We start from the raw sequence: 25,689 nt of genomic DNA, 5'->3' as shown, positions 1-25,689 counted from the left end.
AGAAGCCCAAATAGTGAATCACAGCATTCAGTACCAGCATAAATTTACTGAATTTAAATGTCTAGTGATAGATTAAATGAAACCATCGAAAAGAGGGGGGGAGACCTGGACCGCTGACTAACACAACGAGAACAATGCTGGATATTTAAATTATAAGCCTTGAGCCCGAAAGGGTCTAAATAGCAAAACAGGAAGATCCAGCAATTCTATGCTCATTGATTGGTCAATTTAACCAGGGCGTCCCTTTAAAAACGGTTTGGCGACAGGAATACAAACATTTGTTACTAAGCTATCAAGACTGCCACAAAGTAAAAGGTAATGCTGAAAAACTTTGCTGATGAACATAATGGGATAAATTTTGAAATTCTTACGAGGTGTTTTATTATCAGCAGGACAGAAAATCTCGAGAGGCTCGGTTTGACTCCTGAGGAAGGACCAAAATGGAGGCGCTCTGTTGAGCAGATCCAGGCCAACATCCTATATAATAAAACGCACCTCCAATATTCTGAAGCTGACTGCTTGGCTGAGGCATTCCTGTTCTCTGTATCCATCTCCTGAATTGACATCACGTACTTCCGGGTTTGTCACAAGCAGAAGTGACCAACCACACGAGGTTTCTCGGCTTCAGAATATTGGAGGTGCATTCTATTAAATAGGATTGGTCAGTTCCTTGAAGCACAGCCAGAGCTCAGCGTCCTGCACAGTAACGCTCAGACACCAGAGAGAGAGAGGGGGGCCTGACACCAGGGAGAGGGAGGGAGGGGGGGCCTGACACCAGAGGGGGGGGGAGGTATCTCTGTCACACACACACACTCTCTCTCTCTCACACACACACACACACACTCTCATAGTCAATGTCTTTTTCTCTTACACACACTCTATGTCTCACACTGTATCACATTCACTCTCTATGTGTCACACAGTCACTCACACACTCTCTTGGTCTCATACACTCAGTCTCACAGAGAGTCTGTGTCTCACACACACTCTCTCACACACACTGTATCTGTGTGAAACACACTCTCTGTCACACTGTGTCTCACATACACACTTGCACACACTCTCATTCTCACACACACACTCTCTCACAGACACACTCGCACCTAGACTCACTCTCTCTCACTCTCACACACACACACTCGCACATTCACTCTCTCTCTTTCTCTCTCTCACACAGCTTTTAAACTAGAAATGGGGGGAAGGCCGACAGTCGCTCAAAAGAGCATGGTTCGGGATAAGGTATCTTTCAAAGATATCACCATAACAGGGAAGATAGAGTATCCTGATAGTGAGGTTGCAAAAGAGATTGTAGTAGATCGGGTATCTTTAAATAACAATAAAAATCAGACAAAAGATTGCCAATTAATACTGTCAAGTACTAAGCATGATGTACTTAGGAACAACAAACATAGTTTGAAATGTCTATATGCGAATGCCAGGAGCCTAAGAAATAAGATGGGGGAGTTGGAATATATTGCACTAAATGAAAAATTAGATATAATAGGCATCTCTGAGACCTGGTGGAAGGAGGATAACCAGTGGGACACTGTCATACCGGGGTACAAATTATATCGTAGTGATAGGGTGAATCGGATTGGTGGAGGGGTAGCATTGTATATTAACGAGAGCCTTGAATCAAATAGAATGAAAATTCTGCAGGAAACAAAACACTCCTTGGAATCACTGTGGATTGAAATTCCATGTGCAAAGGGGAAAAGGATAGTGATAGGAGTGTACTACCGTCCGCCTGGCCAGGACGAACAGACGGATGCGGAAATGTTAAAGGAAATCAGGGACGCAAACAAACTGGGCAACACAATAATAATGGGGGATTTCAATTACCTGCATATAGACTGGGTTAATGTAACATCTGTACACGCAAGGGACATAAGATTTCTTGATGAAATCAAGGACAGCTTCATGGAACAGCTAGTTCAGGAGCCGACAAGAGAAGGAAAAATACTAGACTTAGTCCTTAGTGGTGCTCATGATCTACTGCAGGGGGTAACGATACGAGGGCCGCTTGATAACAGTGATCATAATATGATCGGTTTTGATATTGGCATTGAAGGAAGTGAAACTAGGAAATCAAGTACGCTAGCGTTTAACTATAGAAAAGGTGATTACGACAAAATGAGAAAAATGGTGAAAAAAAGACTGAAAGGAGCAGCTCGCAGAGTAAAAAACTTGCATCAGGCGTGGATGCTGTTTAAAAACACCATCCTGGAGGTTCAGGACAAATATATTCCACGTATTAGAAAAAAGGGAAAAAAGACTAAACGTCAGCCGGCGTGGCTAAACAGTAAGATAAAGGAAATCATTAGAGCCAAAAAACAATCCTTCAGAAAGTGGAGAAGAGAACCAACTGAAAGTAACAGGATAGATCATAAGGAATGCCAAACCAAATGCAAAGCGGAGATAAGGAGGGCAAAAAAGGACTTTGAGAAGAAATTAGCGTTGGAAGCAAAAATACATAGTAAAAATTTTTTTAGATACATTAAAAGCAGGAAACTGGCCAAAGAGTCGGTTGGGCCGCTGGACGAAAATGGTGTTAAAGGGGCGATCAAGGAGGACAAAGCCGTAGCGGAGAAATTAAATGAATTCTTTGCTTCGGTCTTCACCGAGGAGGATTTGGGGGGGACACCGGTACCGGAAAGAATATTTGAAGCGGGGGAGTCGGAGAAACTAAACAAATTCTCTGTAACCTTGGAGGATGTAATGGGTCAGTTCAGCAAGCTGAAGAGTAGTAAATCACCGGGACCTGATGGTATTCATCCCAGAGTATTAATAGAACTAAAAAATGAACTTGCGGAGCTACTGTTAGAAATATGCAATCTGTCCCTAAAATCGAGTGTAGTACCGGAAGACTGGAGGGTAGCCAATGTTACTCCGATTTTTAAGAAGGGTTCCAGAGGAGATCCGGGAAATTATAGACCGGTGAGTCTGACGTCGGTGCCGGGCAAGATGGTGGAGGCTATTATTAAGAATAAAATTGCAGAGCATATACAAAACATGGACTGATGAGACAAAGTCAGCACGGATTTAGTGAAGGGAAGTCTTGCCTCACCAATCTAATGCATTTTTTTGAGGGGGTAAGCAAACATGTGGACAATGGGGAGCCGGTTGATATTGTATATCTGGATTTTCAGAAGGCGTTTGACAAAGTGCCACACGAAAGACTCCTGAAGAAATTGCAGAGTCATGGAATCGGAGGTAGGGTATTATTATGGATTAAGAACTGGTTGAAAGATAGGAAGCAGAGAGTAGGATTGTGTGGCCAGTATTCTCAGTGGAGGAGGGTAGTTAGTGGGGTCCCGCAGGGGTCTGTGCTGGGTCCGTTGCTTTTTAATGTATTTATAAATGACCTAGAGATGGGAATAACTAGTGAGGTAATTAAATTCGCCGATGACACAAAATTATTCAGGGTCGTCAAGTCGCAGGAGGAATGTGAACGATTACAGGAGGACCTTGCGAGACTGGGAGAATGGGCGTGCAAGTGGCAGATGAAGTTCAATGTTGACAAGTGCAAAGTGATGCATGTGGGTAAGAGGAACCCGAATTATAGCTACGTCTTGCAAGGTTCCGCGTTAGGAGTTACGGATCAAGAAAGGGATCTGGGTGTCGTCGTCGATGATACGCTGAAACCTTCTGCTCAGTGTGCTGCTGCGGCTAGGAAAGCGAATAGAATGTTGGGTGTTATTAGGAAGGGTATGGAGTCCAGGTGTGCGGATGTTATAATGCCGTTGTATCGCTCCATGGTGCGACCGCACCTGGAGTATTGTGTTCAGTACTGGTCTCCGTATCTCAAAAAAGATATAGTAGAATTGGAAAAGGTACAGCGAAGGGCGACGAAAATGATAGTGGGGATGGGACGACTTTCCTATGAAGAGAGGCTGAGAAGGCTAGGGCTTTTCAGCTTGGAGAAGAGACGGCTGAGGGGAGATATGATAGAAGTGTATAAAATAATGAGTGGAATGGATCGGGTGGATGTGAAGCGACTGTTCACGCTATCCAAAAATACTAGGACTAGAGGGCATGAGTTGAAGCTACAGTGTGGTAAATTTAAAACGAATCGGAGAAAATTTTTCTTCACCCAACGTGTAATTAGACTCTGGAATTCGTTGCCGGAGAACGTGGTACGGGCGGTTAGCTTGACGGAGTTTAAAAAGGGGTTAGATAGATTCCTAAAGGACAAGTCCATAGACCGCTATTAAATGGACTTGGAAAAATTCCGCATTTTTAGGTATAACTTGTCTGGAATGTTTTTACGTTTGGGGAGCGTGCCAGGTGCCCTTGACCTGGATTGGCCACTGTCGGTGACAGGATGCTGGGCTAGATGGACCTTTGGTCTTTCCCAGTATGGCACTACTTATGTACTTATGTACTTATGTACAGTCACTCTCACATACACTCTCTCAAACATACACACTCCAAGGAAAACCTTGCTAGCACCCGTTTCATTTCTGTCAGAAACGGGCCTTTTTTTTACTAGTAAAGAATTAAAGCTAAGTCTTTAGTGGAGAAAATGAATAGTAGATAATATGATACATATGTCAGTTAGAAAACTACAGCATAAGAAAAAGTAAATAAAAAAAGAGAAAAAGAATAAACAAGGAAACAATAAAGGTTGGAGGTTTTTTATAAGGCTAGTGAAGAAATGCGCCCAATATAAAGATTGCTTTTACAAGTATTCAGTAATCAGTGAATTGAGCATCTGAAGCCTTTTTCCTCCCTTAGGAAAATATTTCCATTCGTAAAGAATTACACATGCAACTTATTATGTAAATAATTTTGGAAGAGACTCGAGTTAAAGTTGCAGCCAATCAGTTAATCAATTAAATAACAAAAGTAAACTATAGAAAATAACATGTATATGTCCTATGTAAATATTTTCATGATGTTATCACTAAAAATGAACAATTTTGTTCAGCCTAAACTCTAGGTTGTGATGTTATAACATCTCAGAAATAAATCTATGGCAAAATAATAAGCTTTTCAATATAAAAATGTCTCACAGTAACCCCATATTATAAAAGATATAAGTAGTCTAGATATGTTTGCTTGCTGTTTCTTTTTGCACATAAGTTGAGAAACTTTGCATTAATGTTCCCCATGGTGACACAGTACAATATTTTCCATGAAAACCAGGAACCCTACGGTAAATATCTACCAGCTACCCATTCATTGACTTCACTGGACATTGCTTTGATGTACTTATGGTGCAAAATGTAGTACAACAAATAAATAATAAAAAAATAAGGGGGTCCTAGGGCCTTCCTGTCACATCAGACAGCAAACCTTCTCCACTTAAACCATGACTACCCACTGAAATCTCTCACCAGTAGTGATGCAACCAGATAAAGGGGTCCTTTTATTAAGGTGCGCTGAAAAATGGCCTGCAGTAGTGTAGATACGTGTTTTGGGCACACACAAAATTATTTTTCAGTGTACTTACAAAAAATGTCTTTTCTTTTTGCCGAAAACGGACATGCGGCAAAATCAAAATTGCCGCACATCTATTTTGGGTCTGAGACCTTACCGCCAGCCATTGACCTAGCGGTAAAGAATCCAGGTGGTAATGACCTATGCGTGTCAAATGCCACTTGGCTTGTGCCTGAAAATAAAAAATATTTTCCAGACGTGCATATCGGATGTGCGCCAAAAATAAAATTACCGCAAGAGCCACGTGGTAGTTGGGCGGTAACTCCATTTCGGCACGCGTTGGGCGCACGTAGATGCTTAAGCGGCTTAGTACAAGGGCCCCAAAGTTTGCAACATCCATGGCTGAATATTAGCTTCAGTACCATTGTAACCCAAGTATAGTTTGGTAAACTAAGACAGAGGAAGAAAAAGTCACTGGAAAATGCGACATCTTGAAGTTATGTCCTGAAGAACTGACTTTGGATAACACTTTCCAAACTGTAGGTCATACCCCAAAGGGAGTCAAAAACCCTCATTTAGGGTTGTGACCACATGTGTACTCAAAAGGACATTGCAGGAAAGGCTGATATTACAGTTTGGCCTATGTGGCTTACCAGGGAGTAGTGACTGGCCTGAAATAGATGTGCAGTGGGGAGGAAGGTCATTATCTTAACTAAGATAGGGGCTGGGGTTGCGTGAATTTTTGCAATCATAAAATGGGGTTGCATTTGTGAAGTTTGGGAATCACTAGCTTAGGATGTTTCTGTGTGACTAGTCATTTAGAAGTGAGTAGGAGTCCATTTCTAAATATTGGATTCTTCTAACCAAGGAAAAATACAAGAGAAAAATGTATAGTATTCTCACCTATGACAAAGATATTTTTCACTTCCTCCGAGTCATTGGAATGTTGTTTAATATAGGAGATGTCAAGGATGCTATAGAAGACCAGACTGTTGTTCCCCACATCTGCATCCACTGCTACCACCTTGATCAGTTCTGAACCCACCTTGGCATCAGTTGCAACCCCTGTTTTATTTGGTGAAAACAGAATATAATGAATAGACTCTCCATGGAGTTTAGGAAAAGATTCTAAATACTGTCCCATGGAGTTCCTACATATGACTTCAACTTCTGTGCCAACAAAAAGACATTCAAGAAAGTTGAATTTTCAAAACCACAAGTAAAATACAATTTCTTGTCAACCTTTTTTTCTTTGAAGGATAGCACATTCTCAAGTATCTAAACTCTATTCTAGGACACACAAAAAAATCTAACCCATCCTGTAGACAACAGACATTCCACAGGATTATAATAGTGAAAACTTCGAGAAACAACCCATGATGCTGCAGTCCTGAGGATGGAGAGTACTGGATACCCCAAATATTCCACCTTGTCTGCCAAGAGATTCTTAATGGAGTTGCCTAAAAATGATCTAATCTGCAAATGATCCTTCTATTTATTTAACAGGGATTTATATGCTGAAACATTGGTCACTTAAAAACGGTATACAAAACTAACTTAACCAGCACTATTAGTATTTAGTTTTTAAAATGATATTTTTGTAGACGCCTAAAACTGCAAATTTTATTTTTTAACAGCACAAAATATATTAAGAATTATTTCCATATCTGTCTTAGGTATTGTGGTTCTTACTCACTTTAGCTGGTCTATTCCTGGAGTCTCTGTCCTGCTGTGAGACAATTCCATGGCCTACCTGCAGTGTACTCGGACTTGGTGAACCGTGGGGGCTGGTCATTGATATCATCTAGAAATATTCGCACTTCTTGCAAGGTAGAGTCTGTGCTGGGATCAAAGGTCTGCTTTCTAGACAACCTCTGACTCCGAGGGGCTGTCCAGTTCCGGTTACTGGAGGCCTTGATGATAATGGAATAGTAAGGTTGCTTCTCTCGGTCTACATTTTTCAGCACTATCAATTTGCCCTCTGGAGTCAGCTGGAAATTCTTTTCCTTGTTGCCATCTAGGATAATAAAGAAGGAAAGTCACTTAGACTGAATTTGCTTTGTACTGTTAATTTTGATGTTAGTCTCTGGATCCAGTTGGCTCAGAGGGCAGGCAAGGCCATTGGTGTATGTGATAATCACAGATATTCACTGGCAGTCATATGAGCGATTGATTGGAGGACTAGCAAAAAAAGGCCAGTTTCTGAAGGCAAGGAAACGGGCCCTAGGCAGGCAATTTCTCCCCCCCTGCTTCGGCCCCCTCGACCCCCCCCCCCGTGCTGACGAAAACCGCCCACTGCTGCGGCGCCGCAGTTGTGGACTACCTGTGCTGATGGGGGACCCAGACCCCCGACAGCCGAAGTGCTGTTGTGCCCTTCGCGTTGCTTCCTCAATCATCTTCTCTGGAAGTTCCTCTGCGTGTGTCTGACGTCGAGGGACCGTAGCGCGGGGGGTGACAGATGATTCCGAGGCAGGGGGAGGAGTAGGGAAACATGCTGCACGTGTTTCCCTACTCCTCCCCTTGCCTTGGAATCAGCTGTCATGACGTCAGTGACATCAGTGCATGTCTGCCTAGCAGACCACCACCTCCAGGGAGCCACAGTCCCAAGCACAGAACGTTGGAGGTGAGAATTATTATATAGGATCTGTTTGCTCATACTGTATACACCTTAGTATTAGTTTGCCAGATAGTACAGAAATTCAATGCTTACTGATGAAAATTATTATCAGGAAATGATTTTGGGTTTGCTCCTCAGCTGTGACAGAGATCAAGGTTAATTAAGGGTGTAGTTATCAATGCGGGCTACCAGTAAGACATGTTATTTTACCACTAACTTGTGTAATTCTAGCACAGGTCTGTTATGCAATGTGACCTAATTACTAATAACTGGGGTTAACAGTGAAATAACTATCTTAATGGTAGCTCATAATGATAATTTCCCCCCTAAATGTCAACTGATTCCTTTTGTATCCCCATTATATCTATACTGTTGAAGCTTCTTTTCTTCTCCAGATCTGTCACATTGATTTTACACTTTTACATGAAAGAACAATGCTTACAGAAATGGTCATGATTCAAGTGGCCATCACATATCAAGGTGGGAAGCCCAATTTTGTATAAGGCATCAGGATGAGAAAATTAATGTTTAGGTTAGTAGTGCAAAACCGTGATATTGTTTTATAAAAGGTTCAACAGAAGCAGAGTTTTTCTTTTTGAAGTATGTATAGTGCTACAGAAAACATGTGTATTTGGTGGCATGTAGAGCAGAGGAAGATACTTTACCAAAAGCTGCATTCAAAAAAGGAATAGCATCACTTGTGCACGAGTAAATAGAACTGCTTACATGGATAAGAGCTGAATAGGGCTGTGCATTTGTTAATTCACAATCTGTTCATTGGTACACCTTATAGAAGGGCATTTTTGATATAATGTCTAAATCCGATTTTGGATGTTTTGCTGAAAACATCCAAAAATCAAGTGGCAAACATGGCCATTTCAAACCTGGAAAAAGTCTATCATTTTGTTTTGAAAATGGCCATTTCCCAGACATTTTTAAGCGTTTTGTGCTCAGTGTGTTTTTCTTTTGTGACCATTTTCGAAAAAAAAAAAAAAAAAAAAAAAATCCAAGTGAAAAACACATAAAATCAAGCCATTGGAATGTAGGAGGAGCCATCAATCTTAGTAGTCTGGCTACATAGACATCTCAGCAGAGCAGTGGGGCAGCCCCCTAGGAGGCACCGCAGTAGACGTCACATAAAAGGACCCAGGTACACATCTCACCGTTTCATTGTATGGTGAGCCCTCCAAAACCACCCCCTTAGGTTGTATGGTGAGCTCTCCAAACCCACCAAAAATTTACTGTACCCACTGTACACCACTACAATAGCCCTTATGCTTGCAGGTGCCACTAGTATGTGGATAGAGTAGGTTTTTGGTGAGTTGTGGAGGGCTCACGCTTTATATCACAAATGTATCAGAGTGGGATATGGGCCTGCAATGCACTGATCACTAGGCTACTCCAGGGACCTGATTGTTGCTCTAATAGGATTGGCCATAACATCTGAAACTGCCATAGAGGCTAGAATGTACTGTTTCTTTTGCATCTTTGGTGGAGGAGGGGAGGGGGTCAGTGACCACTGAGGAAGTAAGGGGGGGGGTCATGCCTTAATCCCTCCAGTGGTCATCTGTTCATTAAGGCACCTTATGACTTATCCATGATTCAAACAGGTCCAGACAAAAATGTCTAACTTTTAGCCCTGGATGTTTTTGCTTTGTGCCATTATGGCAGAAAAGCTTCCAAGTTGTGGGAACGCCCAAGTCCCGCCCCCAACACACCCTCTTGTGATTTGCATGCACTGCAGACAAACTGCATAGGAAAACATTTTTAAAAAGGTGTTTCAAAAATAGCAATTTGTATGTTTTTGCAAGGAAAATGTCCATCTGCTGCTCTGTGTTGCTTTTTGGACGTTTTTCTGTTTCAAAAATAAGGCCGTTAGTGTGTGCAAAATTGACTTAATTAGCATTAATCTATGAACTGATGTAGGTAAAGTTGATCTGCATGTGTTAAAAAGCTCTCACACATATTAAAAATGTTATTAACTGAATTTTATTGACTGAAAAATCTCTAAAATTGGGATAAAAATCTGAAAATAACCCCCAAACAAATTTAAAATTGTTATTGGGGCACATCTCTTAAACGTGCACATAAGTAGTGAATTTTGCAAATCTGCATACACAACAGGAGCCACTTAAGAAACTATGTTCCAGAACTTAAACCTCTGCAATTTTTTTTTTTTTTTGGGGGGGGGGGGGGGGGGGAGTTTTTAACCCCACATAAGTAAGCTCTAATTCCCCTAAAGCTCTCCTCCCAAGCCTTCGCTAATATGAGAATTTAGCTCCCAATTATTTGTGTCTTGATGCTGGCGTAAATGCTGATGGGCAAATTTTTCAAGATATGTGTGTATTGCCATTCTGAAATACAGAACACGCATATTTTAAAGGACTGTGAGCTGCTCCATCAGAGGGTGGTCAGGTCGCTGACTTATTATAAATATCATCTCTATCGGCACGGCAATAAGGAGGGTAGGCCATGCTGATCACCAATAGCAAGGGTCCTAAACGGGTGTTGGTGCTTAAGGCCGCAACAGGGAAGCGGGTCACTTCTGATGAGGAGATTTACCAATTATTTCAGGAATGTTACCGGAAGCTCTATGCTGCCCCGCAAGACAAGGGGCTACCTAGTCACATGTACTTAGGGGACTTTGCCCTGCATAGATTAGATGCTGTAGCCATGGAGCGATTGAACACAACATCCGGACAAAGTGCTCTCTGTAATACAAGAGTCCCTTACTGAAAGCCCCATGGGAAGACACAGTTAGAATGGAATTTTATAAACTGTTAGAGGAGGAGATGGTGGGTCCACTAATTAATGTCTTTAATCTCATGGTAGAGGCCGAGGCAGTTCCACCGGACTTAAATATGGCACGGATAATGGTGTTACCGAAACCTGGGAAAGACCTGTTGCTTCCTGACTCATATCGGCCGATCTCCCTTTTGATTGTACTGTTTGTGCTATAAAATATTAATAAACAGATTTCAACATAAATGTGGACCTCAAAATTCTGGCGAAGATTATGGCAAACAGGTTGGCGTGGATTCTGTCTGATTTGATCCATGATTCCCAGGTGGAATTTATGAAGGGGTGATCAATCGTTAAAAATCTCAGGAAAATAGTAGCATCACTAGAACAGCGTAGGATAAAAAAAATCTGCCTTCCTTATTAATAAGCTTTGGTGCAGAGAAGGCGTTCGACCATGTACATTGGGATTTTCTCTTTGCTACTTTAGAGGCCTATGGATTCTTGGGGAGATTTGTGTCGTCTGTGAGGGCCTGGTACTACTCGTCATGTGCAATAATTTTGGTAAGCAGGATGGAATCCGAATCTTTTTCTATATGAAGGGGTACAAGATAGAGCTGCCCTTTATCCCTCCTGTTGTTTATCCTGACTTTAGACCTCCTGCTTCGTGATATATAGGGGATCCCAGAAGTCCACGAGGCGCAGCTAGGTCCCCATAGTTTTAAGGTGGCAGCCTTTGCAGATGACATCCTGGTCCATCTTACTACTCCTAAATAATCTTTAGAAGCCTTGTTGTGTGGAACTTATTAAGGAATATGGTGACTGTGTGGGCTTCCGACTTAGCTTGTAAAAATCGGAAGCCATCACTTCTTTACAGCAGGTTTGTCACTTATAGGGTCCCCGGTTCTCCATGAAGTGAGCAGGGACCCAGTTTAAATACCTGGGTATACAACTGGCAATAGATGTATCTTCTCTCTATGCCATCAATGTCCATCAATTATTGGTGAGCACACATATTTGTTTTGAGGGATGGAGGAATCTGCCTTGGATTAGTCTGATATGCATGAACATTTTGCCTCGTTGGCTCTACCTCCTTCAGACTTTCCTGCTTTACCTGCTATGTAGAGATCCCTGCAGCCTAAGTAAATTATTAGCAACATTTTGTTGGACCCATAAAAAAACATTGCAATTTTCTCTGTTGTTCAGGAGTTGGGGACAGGAGGGGTTGGGGATGCCTAATGTGTCTATACAACCTGGCATGCCTCTTACGCTACATTATGGGAAGCTCCACTTTACACCCCTAGAGGTGGGAGCAGGCTTATTATGCCCCATATTATTTTCTTTATTTGTTGCACAGTGCCAGTTCTCAAGTGCCACAACAGTTTGGCAAGGGACTATTATTGACCCCCCTTATGGGCAGTATGGAGGGATTTAGTGAGGAGTCTTGGGGGCAATCCATGAGTGACGGATCAGATCATATTACGAGGGAATGTAGCCTTTAGTCCAGGACTGGACAATAATGCTTTTATGAATTGGGAGCATCCGGGAGTGACTAGGTTGGAATATCTATTAGATGGGGCAGATAATCTTATTTCCTATGAGGCGCTCCAGCAAAAAATCAGAGTGGGGTGGGTAATAGGTTTGCGTATTGCCAGGTCAAATATTATATGGCATCATTGGATGCAGGCCCGCTAAAAATAAAGAATTGGAGTGAAACTTAGAGCCTTCTTTGATTCCATCTCTGAGAGAGAGAGATTAGTATCTCAGAAGCTCATAAACCCTTAGTCCAATTGGTACCACCTAAAGATCTGTGGTACATACGGAAGCGCTGGGCACAAGACTTGGAGAGGGACCTTTATGGCTGAGACGACTATTAATATTGGGAGAATACCTGCCATCGTAAAATGTGCCTGGCTGCAAGATAGCTACTATCAGATACTTCTCAGAGCATAATGTGTTCAAACGAAGCTATACAGAGCAGGGGGCATACGGTCGCCTCTATGTGCTAAGTGCACAGTGGAGGGTAAAACCTTTATTCACGGTTTTTCGCATTGCCCACTGATACAGAGGTTTTGGAATGAACTGGGAACTTATTTTTCTACTGCTTTGGGTCAGGGTGGAATCGGTTTTATTGACCAAATGTTACTGATAAACCAGGAGCCTTTCATGGCTGTTCCAGGGGGGTGGGCCTACTCCTTAGGAAATTGTGGCCAGAAAGTGTATTATGCAATACTGGACTTCACAGGATCCACCAAATATTTGGCATTGGAGAAACCAAATTCATCTCCAGGCTTTGTGGAAGGCCCGGGACGCTAGAGAGTTGCCAAAATGCAGGAAAAGATTTTTACAAATTTGGGATCCATATTTGCAGACATTGTATCCTCAGGGGTATAGTATAATACTGAATACTCTCTGAATATAAAAGGATATCTGATTACATTAATTTGGAGGATGGGCAGGATTGGGGATTGCTTTCCTTTACTGCTACATGAGGGTGACACATGGAGTGGTAGCCTCTTTCCTTTAGCGGTGGAGAGAGTACAAGACACAGACTTTGAATCTTATAGAGGGGAAGGCTTAACCCATTCCCACATTGGCTTAGCACACCAGGGGGTGTGTGGAGGGTACGGGGGATGGTTGGGGGAGAGAGGACGGGGGTAGCTGTGTACAAGAACCAAAACTGTTATTGTGGTTGATTTGTTGTTTGTATTATTCTACTAAATAAAATTGTTTCAACATAAAGGACTGCCCAAACCATGTCCAGAACATGCTTCCTTCAAATCTGTGCATACTGCTGAGGCTTTTCTAAAATCACCATTTGTTTGTGTAGGGTGATTTACACAAGTAAGTAGTGTCTAGCTCTTCTAAACTTTATGTGCTGTAAGAGCTTATTTAGAGGGCAAGTTTCAAAATCCATGTTTATCCACGGAACGCCCTCTTGGAACACAGCAAGGCTTCTTTGCTCTGCGTGAAGAAGTATGTGCACTGTCAACAACAGGCATACTTTTCCTCTTGGAGAAAGGGGGTGGGGAAGCTAAGGGTGGATTCAGGGCACGCCAGCTCAGTTAGGGGATTTCATTTTGAACCCCCTGCATATTCTTTAACCTGAATATGCTGTTTCTACAATTCAAATGGATTTAAACAATCCTGATGTCAGTATGGTTCATGGGATTATCAAAGAGTTCTGAAAATTACTAGGGTAATATTTAACCCACAATTCTCAACATTTTTTTAAATGTTGGATGCTGTGGCTTTTCTATACCAGATATTCAGTGTCAGGCTAAATCTGGGTATTGCCACTGAATATCACATATTCAGCAGCCATCAGAAGTTATGTGGGAACCACCGATGTTCAATATGGGTACCCAAATAGCTATTCAAGCAAGTTAGGATCTACCTTACCCAGATAGTTACTGGGCACCAGTGCTGAACATCATTCTTACCCAGATCATTTCTGGCTCTGCCCCAGAACCGCCCTGACTCTACCCAGATACCGACAAGCACAGAAGAACAAGGAACCTTTGCACAGGTAAAGCCAGGCAAACAAGCACAGCGAAGGAGACAAAGAAGATGATGAGAAAAACGTCTAATGGACTCAGAGAGTTCACATCAGAAGTTTATTTCACAATAAATACTGGACTCAACACGAATTGTGTTTCGGCCACTGAGGCCTGCTTCCGGAGTCCCTAAAACAATATAAGATATATAAATAAATAATCATAAAAACAAAGTAAATGGGGACACAGTTATAAAATACATAAATTAAATGTGTAATATACAAATGAAACAAATAATAATAATAAAAACAAATTATATATATAACTAATTATATAAATAATAACAATAACTAGCTTACTCATAAATATGTTTAAAAAAATACTAATACTTGTTTAGGGATTCCTGATGCAGGCCTCAGTGGCCGAAACAAGATTCGTGTTGAGTCCAGTATTTATTGTGAAATAAACTTCTAATGTGAGCTCTCTGAGTCCGTTAGACGTTTTTGTCATCATCATCTTCTTTGTCTCTTTCGCTGTGCTTGACTACCCAGATACCCCAGATTCTATATATGGCGACTAAAGTTGTGTGAACTAATCAGTGCGCATAGCCAATTTGCACGTGCAACTTAATTGATTAATGAGCCAATCAGTGCCAATAATTGGCTGATAACTAATTATTGCCGTTAACTGGCCTTAATTGGGAGTTACGTGTACAACATTGTATTCTATAATGATGCACGCTTAACTCCTATAGTGCGTAATTTCAAGGTGGTGTGTTTAGGAGGCGTTTTTTCAGCGTTTTTCTAGTCCATAGTGCCAAGGCAGTCAGACATGATATTCAGCAACATTATCCGGTTAATACCACTGAATATCACTGCCTGTGCCCAGTGAGTGCCAGTTATTAGGGTAGCAGGTGCTGCCTGGATAATTAGCTTTGAGCATCAGTACCTACCTTCTTTACCACCATCAATTAGAATACAAGCAACTCTATTTCTTTCTTCCCTTCAGGCCTGGATTTATGTATCAGCTTTCTAGGACTGAGCTTAAGGTGGCAAAATTGCACCTTGCTGGATTCACTGGAGACACCCTTTGGCGTGTGCCACACCTGATCACTTTGCCAAGAGATTTTATGAACCATTCTCTCATATACCGTACCTGCTATGAAGTAATATACAATGGCATTAGAGCCCTCATCTGCATCCACTGCACCACTGACATTCCCGACCATGGTGCCTGATTTGGAGTGTTCTGGAACAGACAGAGCTTGGTACTGGAGGCTTCCTCTCTTGTAGGGAGAATAATAATAATTTGGTTTGGATTAATAACAATATTTCTAAGGTACAGAGCACAGCAATCTACTAACCAATCCTAAGAAAATGTACAATATAATCCTCACTTTGCAATATTTAACAATAAATTATATAAGGAAGAGGACTGGACCATGCTTCAAAAGTCCTGTGACATGAGTTCAACACTACCTTTACACCACTGATTCTGTAACTTTGTCCCTTATTCCTTCTGGACCAAATTTAAAATGAGATACTTGTCTCAATTTGTTATTTTTTCCCAGTTAACAAACAGGTTTAATTTTTCCTTTGAAGGTAGTTAAATGGAGGCTTAAGGAGGTGAAGTTCTTGATGCGATGATGACACTGGGATAGAACCCAATGTGCAAAGTCCTCCATGTTCACCCGTGTACCACACCTATCCTGAGATCAGCATTTATCACAGTGGTAGCTAGCAAGCTCACCAATAATAATAGAAATGCGGGTAGCTCCCTACTATTGAATTGGTCGGTGGAGTGTATCACCTTACATGCCAACAGAAACTCCAATCATTTCATAATCAGTCAGTCAGAGGCACACACAACCACAAAGATGATCCCATTGTGACTGACTGAACGCTTGGACGCTCTATGGCTGTCACAGGCATCTGTGCCTAGTAACAGGTAAAAAAAAATGACCTCTGCAAAGTCAGTCCAAGTGCTAAACCACACAACCGTTTCCATAAAGTCATAAAAAAGGATTAGGATAATGGGAGACAATAAATATATTGCTAAGGATGTCACCTGCTCAGCTGCTCATTTCACCGTCTAGTGTCTATTCTATGTAATCAACTCCTTGTGTCTCTTCGTCTGGAGTCTTTATATACTAAATAGCTCTAGGATAGTGCTGTGCTTTGTCTGGAGTTTAAAACAATGCTGAAAACTTGGTTTTGCTCCAAAATGTCTATATGTTGTAATTTGTTTCTTTTTCTTTCCCTGATTTATTTTTCCTCTCTACTGTATCCTGTTCTCGCATAAGTCTTATGGGTTACTTACTATTGTTGATATTCTACTTCTCCTCATTTGTGATGGTTTATTGACATTTCTGTTAGCAATAATGTCCATTTTGTAGCCTGATTTCTTATTTACTGCTGGCTCTGCATATCACCATGATGCCTGGTGAATGGCGGTATACCAAATGCTCATAAATAAATAAAAAGGGACTGGTACAGGACAGACCTGTCTGAGGCAAATTCTTTGTTTCTGTTGATTACACTATGTCCAGTGCTAGTATGTATCTCCATGAGCGCTAGGTGCCTGGACTGCTTAACACCATAGTGGCTATTTCATGATACAAGAAAGACTAGGTAGGGCCTGTGTGGGTGATGTGGCCGCAGAGGGTGCAAGGCATACAGTGGCACAAAAAAAGCTCTCCATTCATTTTCAACAGCAACAAAGAAAAGCACCAAGAGCTTTTCTTTGTAGGGACAAATCTTTCATGCATGAACCTGACATGGGCTGTGAATCTTAATCGCAAAAAAACATCCTCGGGGTTGTGGCTAATACAGCGCCCAGAAATGTAGTGCCTGGACACATTCAGAGACTGCATTCTCCTTAGAAATGGCGACAAACCAAAAGGAACAAGATATGCGCAGAACGTGATTTATATATTGTCTCCATGGTGCAGTGAGTGGAGTGGGGCACTAGAGAGAGTGTTCACAGGGCACAATTCTGTCTCAGGATGCTCCTAATAGAATGCTCCATTCTTCAGATGTTGAGAATTTAAAAATGTGAATCAGACATACCAGGGATTGAAATGCCAAGCTTTTTTTTTTTTTTTCTTTATCCTCCACTTACAGGAAAATCTTAACAAATCAAGCTGATAATGTCAAAACCAGGATGGCAGCACAGGACACAGCTGTAAGTGCTGACGGTTTGATTGCTATTAAAATAATGTTTAAATCTAAACACTCAGGACTAAAAGGGCTGGATTTAAGTGTATAGTGCCCATAGGTAGAGAACCAGTAGAGAGGGGTGTACCCCAGAGATTGGAGAGCGGGGGTTCTGAGCCCCAGTGTTTGCATACCCTCAGAATTTGGCTAGCTCTCCTTACTGGTGTATATGTTGCCTACCCCTAAATCTGGCTTCTCTTCACATGTCTGACTCTCCTCTGCCATCACTGCCTGCAGGTCAGTGGGGCAGTCAAGAGACTTGCCAAGATTCACAGTTTTCCAACCCTTAGACTTCTGTGCATGCAAGTATTATGAGAGTAGAACACTGATAATAAGGAGGTTGATTTTCAGCTAGCGTTAGACCACATAACTCAAGAAACCAAAGAAATAAATATTAAGTTATTCAGGTTTTCAGTGGTAGTAAATGTCTGCTACTAAAAATCCACATAAATTTTGAACAGATTTGTTATCCACGTGAAGTTATACCTGTTATTTGTGTGTCAACACCTGGACTTTTAGGTTCTATGGAGAGTGTCTGAATTTTGCCACACTCTATGTAATTTCTGCCTCTATAGCTGGCTGCCTCAGATCCCACTCCCAATAAAAAGTTTAATTTTTGGCTGTACAAGAGACAGTTCTTTAACAGGTCACCTAGGACCCCTGTTTACTAAGCCGTGTTATAGGCGCGTCAACATTTTATAACGTGCGTTAACCATGTACACGCGTTAACTGTGTATGTGCCTATGATATCCCTATAAACACCTACATGGTTAGCACACACACTAATTGTAGACGTGTTTAAAATGGTAACGTGCCTTAGTAAACAGGGCCCTAATTTAGGTGCCAAACTTCCATGGACTATGAGCCTATTCTCTAAGAAGTTTTATGCATATAAGTGTTTCTCATAAGATATTAGTGTAAACTGGCATTGGCGCATACACTTTAAAGCCAGGTCTATGGCTTGCGTAGATGTGTGAGCCAAAATGCAGCATTTAAAGGTGAAACTGCCTGCATAAGTGTCAGCCATGGTTGTGACACACCTCTGCATCCTCCCCTGTGAACACCCTTGCAATTACACTCTAAACCTTGGATTCTATATAAGGCATGGCGACTAGCTCCGGTTAAACTGTGAGTGTGCCCAATTTACGTGTGCTACTTAATTGAGTAACGAGCCAATCAGTGATGATAATTGGCCGATAACAACCAATTATCATCACTAATTGGCAATAATTGGAATATGTGCGTGCTTCTTTTTAGGCATATTCTAAAAAGAGGTGCATGTAAATCCCAACGTGAGTAGCTGAAAAGGGGGTGCAGCCATGGGAGGAGTATGGGCGTGTCAGGGGCATTACTTGAAGTTTCGTGTGTTGTTATAGAATTCTGGGAAATGCGTCTACATTTAGACGCAGGTATTTACACCAGGGTTTCAGTGGCGTAAATGGCTGCACCTAAATGTACCTCCATATATCGTAACTGGTTCCCAATAGCTAGTTCTTGTAACAACACAGTTCGTTCATCCAGTCAATTCAATGTTATATTTATCTTAATGAGCTCAGTTGTGCACATTGCCAACCATTTGTTATGGCAATGGGTGAAGCACACAGATCTTCATTGGTTCACTTTACTGCACCTAAAAGTAAGCACATTCCCTGGTCCTATGTGCTATTCTGTACAGTGTACCTAACTTTAGGCATGTTATAGAGAACAGCGCTAGGCGCTTTAATCAGACACATCTATATTTTAGATGCCATTTACAGAATCTGGCCCTAAGCCATTTTGGGGCATATTTACAGAATAGTGTTGTATAAGTTTAAGCACACAAATGGAGAGAGATAGTGACTTATGTGGCCAAAAATCCTACTAATTTTTTCATAGGTTTTATTTCAGCTTATCACTATTTTTCTTTCCCCTCCTTGTTTTCTATCCAGACTGGGACCAAGAACCTTTCCTTTCCGCCACAGGAAAATGCTCAGGGAAAAGAGGCAAAAGTTTTTTTACAGCCTTATATACAGCATGAACACATGATTCAAGCATAGGATCCACTCCTGAAAGAACAGCAAGCAAGGTAAATGCAAAGAAAAGCCATCCTATCTAATTATCTGTTGTTGTAATACAGACTATATAATTTAATAGACCCTTAACAGCCAAATAAACAACTGGGATGACGGACCAATGTAGACAAAACCTCCCTGATATGCAAAGCAATTTATCCGGCCAGACACGGCCGCTGACCGGTTAAATAGCATATCGATGTCTAACTGTGGATATTCAGTGGGAGGTAACCAGTTTTCTCCCGCTAAATATCCGCAGTTAGTGTCTAGCCACTAACCAGCACGCACATTCTTGGGACTTCACTTCCCTAGCTGCAAAGGTCTAAAGTACAAACTAATACATGCGTCTTGTTTTTCTTACATTGGCACGCAGCTGTGGAATGCATTACCACTGGATCTGAAAAATATTCACAACCTTATCAACTTTCGAAAATCGTTAAAGACTTTCCTTTTAAACAAAATTTACCATAATAATCAATAATAGGAATTCCAACACTTCACTAATTACTTGATAATTTGTATGCTTTATTGAATTGTTTATATCCATTATGTTACTCTTGTTCTTTATGTAACCAATTGTTTATCTACTCTTGATTGACGCTTGTCATGATGTATTATTGTAAGCCACATTGAGTCTGCAAATAGGTAGAAAAATGTGGGATACAAATGCAACAAATAAATAAATAAATAAATAAATAAACCAGCTATATCGTGCACTTAACCGACAATGTTCAGTGGTTAAAATAGGCCACATAAATTGCAGGTCTATCTTTAACCACTAAAAAGTTAACTAATTAGCAATGAATATCGGCTTAACTGGTTAACCTTTTAGTGGTTAAAAAAAACTTTGAACATTCAATGCCGGTCACCGCAAACTAGAGAGTTGCATGGGTACAGAAATCTTACCCATCCCCGCAAGAATTTAACCTGTCCCCACCCAGTCCCACAAGAATTTAATGGTACATTAAAAACAATTCCAGAGTGCTTTCAATTGGTTTGAGACACGCTTGTGACTTAAGAACATAGGAAGCCATTTGTTTTCAAGACCCTTATATGACTCCTGACGCAGGCGTAACGCTGAAGCATGGGCCTTGACAGGTCCTTCAATAAAGTCGTCTGCTTCCTCCAACTTAAGGCTCCACCTGTGAGCTCCATCCATGGCCCACTGCACTTTTCTACTTTCTGGTATGCACTAATATTGCTATTAGCATGCATCCATTTGTAAAAATTATACCAAGAGCACTTACCACCACCTATTTTGGAGGCAGTAAGGGCTCCTACATTATCCATGTGCTAACTAGTTAACGTGCGGTAATGTAGATGCGCTAACTGGTTAGCATAAGAGCGCCCACCTCCCTTACAAAAAAAAAATTAATGCAAGACCAGCTTGCACATATCCTAAAACTAACAAGGGTCACTTTAGCATATCTCATGTTAGGCTTTTTTTGCTGCATTATACAGCTTATTAAGAGGAGCCCTAAATCCCCTATTTGTGCTGTTTGTCTATCATGAATATTTTGTAAGCTCTGTCGAGCAGGGACTGTCTCTTACGTGTTTGTGTACACCACTACGTACATCTAGTAGCATTATAGAAATGTTAAGTAGCAGTAGTGGTATCATGCTGACACTTTCATAGATCAGGTGTTTGCTCACAAAGTGTTAATCATTACTAAGTATAGGATGTAATATAATCTGAGTCAAGTTAAGAAGTCAAAACAGTTTGCTTACAGGAGGTCTCAGGAAGATGGGCTCATTGTCATCAATGTCATCCAGTGCCACTTGCAAGGGTTGCATGGTCTCATAGGGTACAGGTTGGCCCAAGTCATAACCCACGATGATCAACTGTGCAAAAAAATCCACACAAAACGCCAGTCAAACACTGCAGTAAGGGAGCATGTAAATGTCCCAGAGCAAGGGATAAGGCTTTCGCCTCTAGAGAGACATCTAATAGGCCAGGGGTGGGTAACCTATGATCCGCTGGCTGCATGTGGGCCCCTATGGAATTTCATACAGCCCGCCATAGTCGTTGGAAACTTCCCCCATACCTTCAAGCTGTTTTACTTTCTTACCTCCCTCCCCCAGGGCAGCGAATCAGCATAAGATGTATCAAGTGGCCAGCTGGAGTGGAACATTGAGGGCAGAAGCAGCTGACCTTGAGCATGTGCAAATGCTCAAGGTTCCATGCTGACTAGCCTGCACAATGCATCTTATGCTGATTTGCTATTCTGGTAGAAGTTGGTAAGCTGGTAAAATAGCTCCTGGGTGAGGAGGAAGTGAATAGAAGGTCAGAGAGAGAGAGAGAGAGAGAGAGATGCTGGAGGGGGGGGGGGGGGGGGGGGGGGGGGAGGGGGGAGGTGCTGAATGCCATGGTGGTGGGTAAGGGAGATAACAGAAATACAGGAGACCACTGGGGGGGAAGGGGTTGAGAAGGAAGATGCTGGAGATCATCAGGGTGGGAAAGAAAATTTATGTGTGTGTGTAGGGGGAATTGAAAATTGCCCTCTTTGAAGGTAAATTTATAACAGGACACCAAAGCAGGAAAGGCTACATTGAGGGGGGCAATTTTATGTGTGCAGCCCATGACATTCATGCAGCCCTCTATGTAAAATAGCTGCCCACCCCTATGGTAGGCCGTGTCTAATTTTAGAATGCATAGCTGGTTGCTCTCAGTTTATAAATGTATCCCTTTTCCCACTACCTCCTTTAAAAGAAATGTTTCCGACTCCTTCAGTAGATGATAAAGATCTCTATCCTTAGTCCAATAAAATCTTCTTCCTGGGAGGTCTCAGCTGTTTACATGGTTGTATGATAGTGTGTCATATTACCCCACAATTCAGTCAAACTAGATTATTGTCTGGGGAAGTGCAGTTTACACTAGTGGTCAACAGATCAATAATGTTTTAAAAGGGTCATTTCTAAAATCCATTTACCCATGTAAACAGCTAGGGACAGAGGTGAAAGGGCTATTTGAAAACAGTCTATCCTATGGTAGCTTACAAATATTTTTACCCGCATCCAGCAGTGGCATTTCCAGAGATGGGGTTGGAGTAGGGACTGCTACAGAGGCAACAAAACGGGTCCTTGGGGACCCCGAGCCAGTCAAATTTTCAGGATATCCACAATGAATATGCATTAGAGATAAATATGCAAAAATTGCATAAATATGCATAATCCTACAAACTGACTGGCTGGGGTCACCCAGACTATGTTTAGGAACCATTGTTCTAAACTATCCAGCCAATACTCAAAACTATTTAACTGGCTGGAAATGACTGTTGACCGGTTAAATTGATTGTTCGCAGCTATCCGGTCATTTTCAGCGACACTTCACCAGTTATCTTGCTGAAAATGATCGGCTAGCGTCAAATTCAAAAGCAGCTAACTTGTGGGTGTTCCAGTGTAGGGTCTGGTTAAGCACCAATTTTAGCCCCTTACTGCATAAGTAAACCGCTTAAATTGGGCCGCATAAATAGCAGTCCTATGTTTAAGTGGTTTGGCTTATGTGGTCAAGGCTCAATATTGACTTAGCCAGCGATGTGTTAGTTGGCTCAAAAAATAAAAAAAAGATATTCAGTGCTAAAGACCAGACAGGGCCTGGCACTGAAAATCCAAGAACAACGCCAGTGGTAAAACTCTCACCGCTGCCAGTCTGTGTTTTGTTTTGGTTGGAAAAATTACCTGCAGTGAAAAGAGCCACAAGTCTCTGTGGCACATTTTCCTTTGATAATTTTTAAACAGATTGAAAACTGCTGCAAAGGTCATAGATGAAAAGTATTTTGTAGCCATGTGGGCAGTTGAAAATTGCCCTCTTTGAAGGTAAATTTATAACAGGACACCAAAGCAGGAAAGGCACACAAGTATATATGTTGTACCTATTTTATAAAGCAAGGGCGTAGCCAGACACCCAATTTTGGGTGGGTCTGGGCCCAAGATGGGTGGGCAGAAGAACTCCGCTTTGTCCCACAAGTGATTTGGTCTCTCCCTCTCTCACCTGAATACCATATGGTCTCTCAAACATCCCCCCTCCCCTTTAAGTAGCAGATGTTCACTGGCAGTGAGCAGCAACTAATACACACTGCTCAAGTTGGCCCCACAGCCTTCCCTCTGATGCAACTTCCTGTTTCCATATAGGCGAGAATACATCAGAGGGAAGGCTGTGGGGCCGATGCAAGTAGTATGTATCAATCGCTGCTCGCTGCAGGCGAAGGCCTACTATTTACAAGGTATGCAGGAGGGACAGTTGTTGAGAGTTTTCAGCTGGTGGGGCTTGGGAATCCCTGCCAGCCACATCATAGGTGTGCAGCTACTGGGTGGCCCTGAGTCCAAAGTGGGTGGGCCTGGGTGGGCTATGCCACTGTTATAAAGGCAACAAATACATCTATGTTCCTTTATAAAATGAGCCCAATGGAAAGTGTGCACAAGACTTAATACCTGCTCCAAGGACTAGTGCAGCCAGAATAACATTTTTGGGAGGGCTAGGGTGACCATGCTTCCCCTTTCCTCTTCCCTCCCACCCCTCTCTCAAATTAAAATTATCTTAGTAGGCAGGGATCCCCAACCTCATCAGCTGTAGAAATCTGGAGCCCACCCAGAACACCTAAAGGATGGCTGGAAGCAGCTCAAGGTGTGTTGCTGATATTGGCACTGCAAGATACTCATTTCTCATGCACAGCATGCACAAGAGGTGCTGGTAGCCACTGACAGCTGCACTCTAGTGTTCTGGGCGGACCCCAGATTTCTACAGATGGTGGGGCTTGGGGATCCTTGCCAGCTACAGAAAGATGCATTGAGCTGCTGGATGCACCTGAGGCAAAAGTGGATGGGCCCAGGCCCACCTGTGGCTAGACCCCTGGCTCTAAGGTAGGGGCAAATGATTCGCCTTGTGTAGATACATGTGCATTTTATTACATACGCAGTTATCTTCAAACTCCATCCCAACTTGTTCCTCCTCCTCCATCAGTAGGAACCCCTACATATATGCCTCCACCAAGATAGAGATTCCTGGAGCTGAGTGATTCAGATGTTTCCTCAAAAGCTGACTCAGTAATGCCTATTTTTATGCTCTTATTCACCTGGGCAGTTTTATACATAAATGCTTGAGCATGTAAAATGCTCTTTTCAATGCTCAAGTCACTTCAATGACCCTCTAAGAGACCAATTCTGTACCAGTTTGCCTACATTTATGCCTCTATGTGGTAAAAGTAGGCGTCTGCTTTTCTTTATGGGTATATACGTGCATATGCAGTTAGGCGAGAGCGCTTACTCCGGCCATACAGCCAGTATAAATGTTTGTGCCTGAATGCTGGAAATAAGTACAGAACTCATACTCCCGATATCCAGCCGGCAGTGGACAGTAGTTTTATTTTCTGCTGCCAGCACTAAAACCAGAAATTGACTGCTGGGCCTTCTCCGGGCCTCATCCGTTTTTTTTGTTTCTTTTTTAAAGCCGGCCAGCACATGACTTTTTAAGTTAATATTGAGACTTAACCGGCCATGGGTTAGGGGATAAAGATAGGACAGCTATTTATGCGGTTTTATTTATCCGCTAAACCTGGCCAGTTATGTCTGAATATTGGGACATAACCAGACTCCTTCTCAGGAATGCCCCCGACATAGCCGGCTTTAAGTTCAGCGCTAACTGGTCATTCCAGTTAAGTGCTGCTGAAAATGACCAGACAGCTGCAAACAAGCAAGTTCACCGTTCAGCCACCATTTCCAGATAGTATTTTATAACAGAGACGTATCTGGACTTCGGCGGGAGGGGGTCAGAGCCAGAGGGAGGGGGCACATTTTAGCTCCCCCCGGTGCCGCTGACCCCCCCGCCATTGCCAGACCCCCCCCCCCCCTGCTGCCAACCCTCTCCTCCCCCTTCTGCCGCCAACCCTCCCCCGCCGCCTACCTTTGGTGGCGGGGGACCCCAACCCCCGCCAGCCGAGGTCCTTCCGTTGCAAAGCTGGCGGGGGACTCCAACCCCCACCAGCCGAGGCCCTCTCTTCTTCCGTTGCAAAGCTGGCGGGGGACCCCAACCCCTGCCAGCCGAAGTCCTCTCTTCCGTTGCAGCAAAGCTTCCTGTTCTGACGTCATGCACGTACAACAATGTGCAGGATGTCAGACTCAGAATTTGAAACTGAAGGAAGCTTTGCTGCAACGGAAGAGAGGACCTTGGCTGGCGGGGGTTGGGGTCCCCT

General features: G+C 42.4%; 1 protein-coding gene across 1 annotated transcript in view; it reads right to left on the bottom strand.

Moving 5' to 3' along the window:
• CDH23 (cadherin related 23) overlaps positions 1-25,689 on the bottom strand; it is a 1,475,307-nt gene that overhangs the window by 55,050 nt on the left and 1,394,568 nt on the right. The window contains exons 54-57 of the mRNA XM_030204991.1: positions 21,230-21,343; positions 15,391-15,520; positions 7,136-7,399; positions 6,286-6,447 (exon numbers count right to left, since the gene is read on the bottom strand). Of these exons, the coding sequence (XP_030060851.1) occupies positions 6,286-6,447; positions 7,136-7,399; positions 15,391-15,520; positions 21,230-21,343 (670 nt within the window). The remainder of the gene's footprint in view (positions 1-6,285; positions 6,448-7,135; positions 7,400-15,390; positions 15,521-21,229; positions 21,344-25,689) is intronic.

Source organism: Microcaecilia unicolor, chromosome 5 (assembly GCF_901765095.1).
Source record: "Microcaecilia unicolor chromosome 5, aMicUni1.1, whole genome shotgun sequence".
NCBI classification, from domain to species: Eukaryota; Metazoa; Chordata; class Amphibia; order Gymnophiona; family Siphonopidae; genus Microcaecilia; species Microcaecilia unicolor.
The sequence above is the reverse complement of the archived record's forward strand: the minus strand, read 5'-3'. Positions and strand labels throughout refer to the sequence as shown.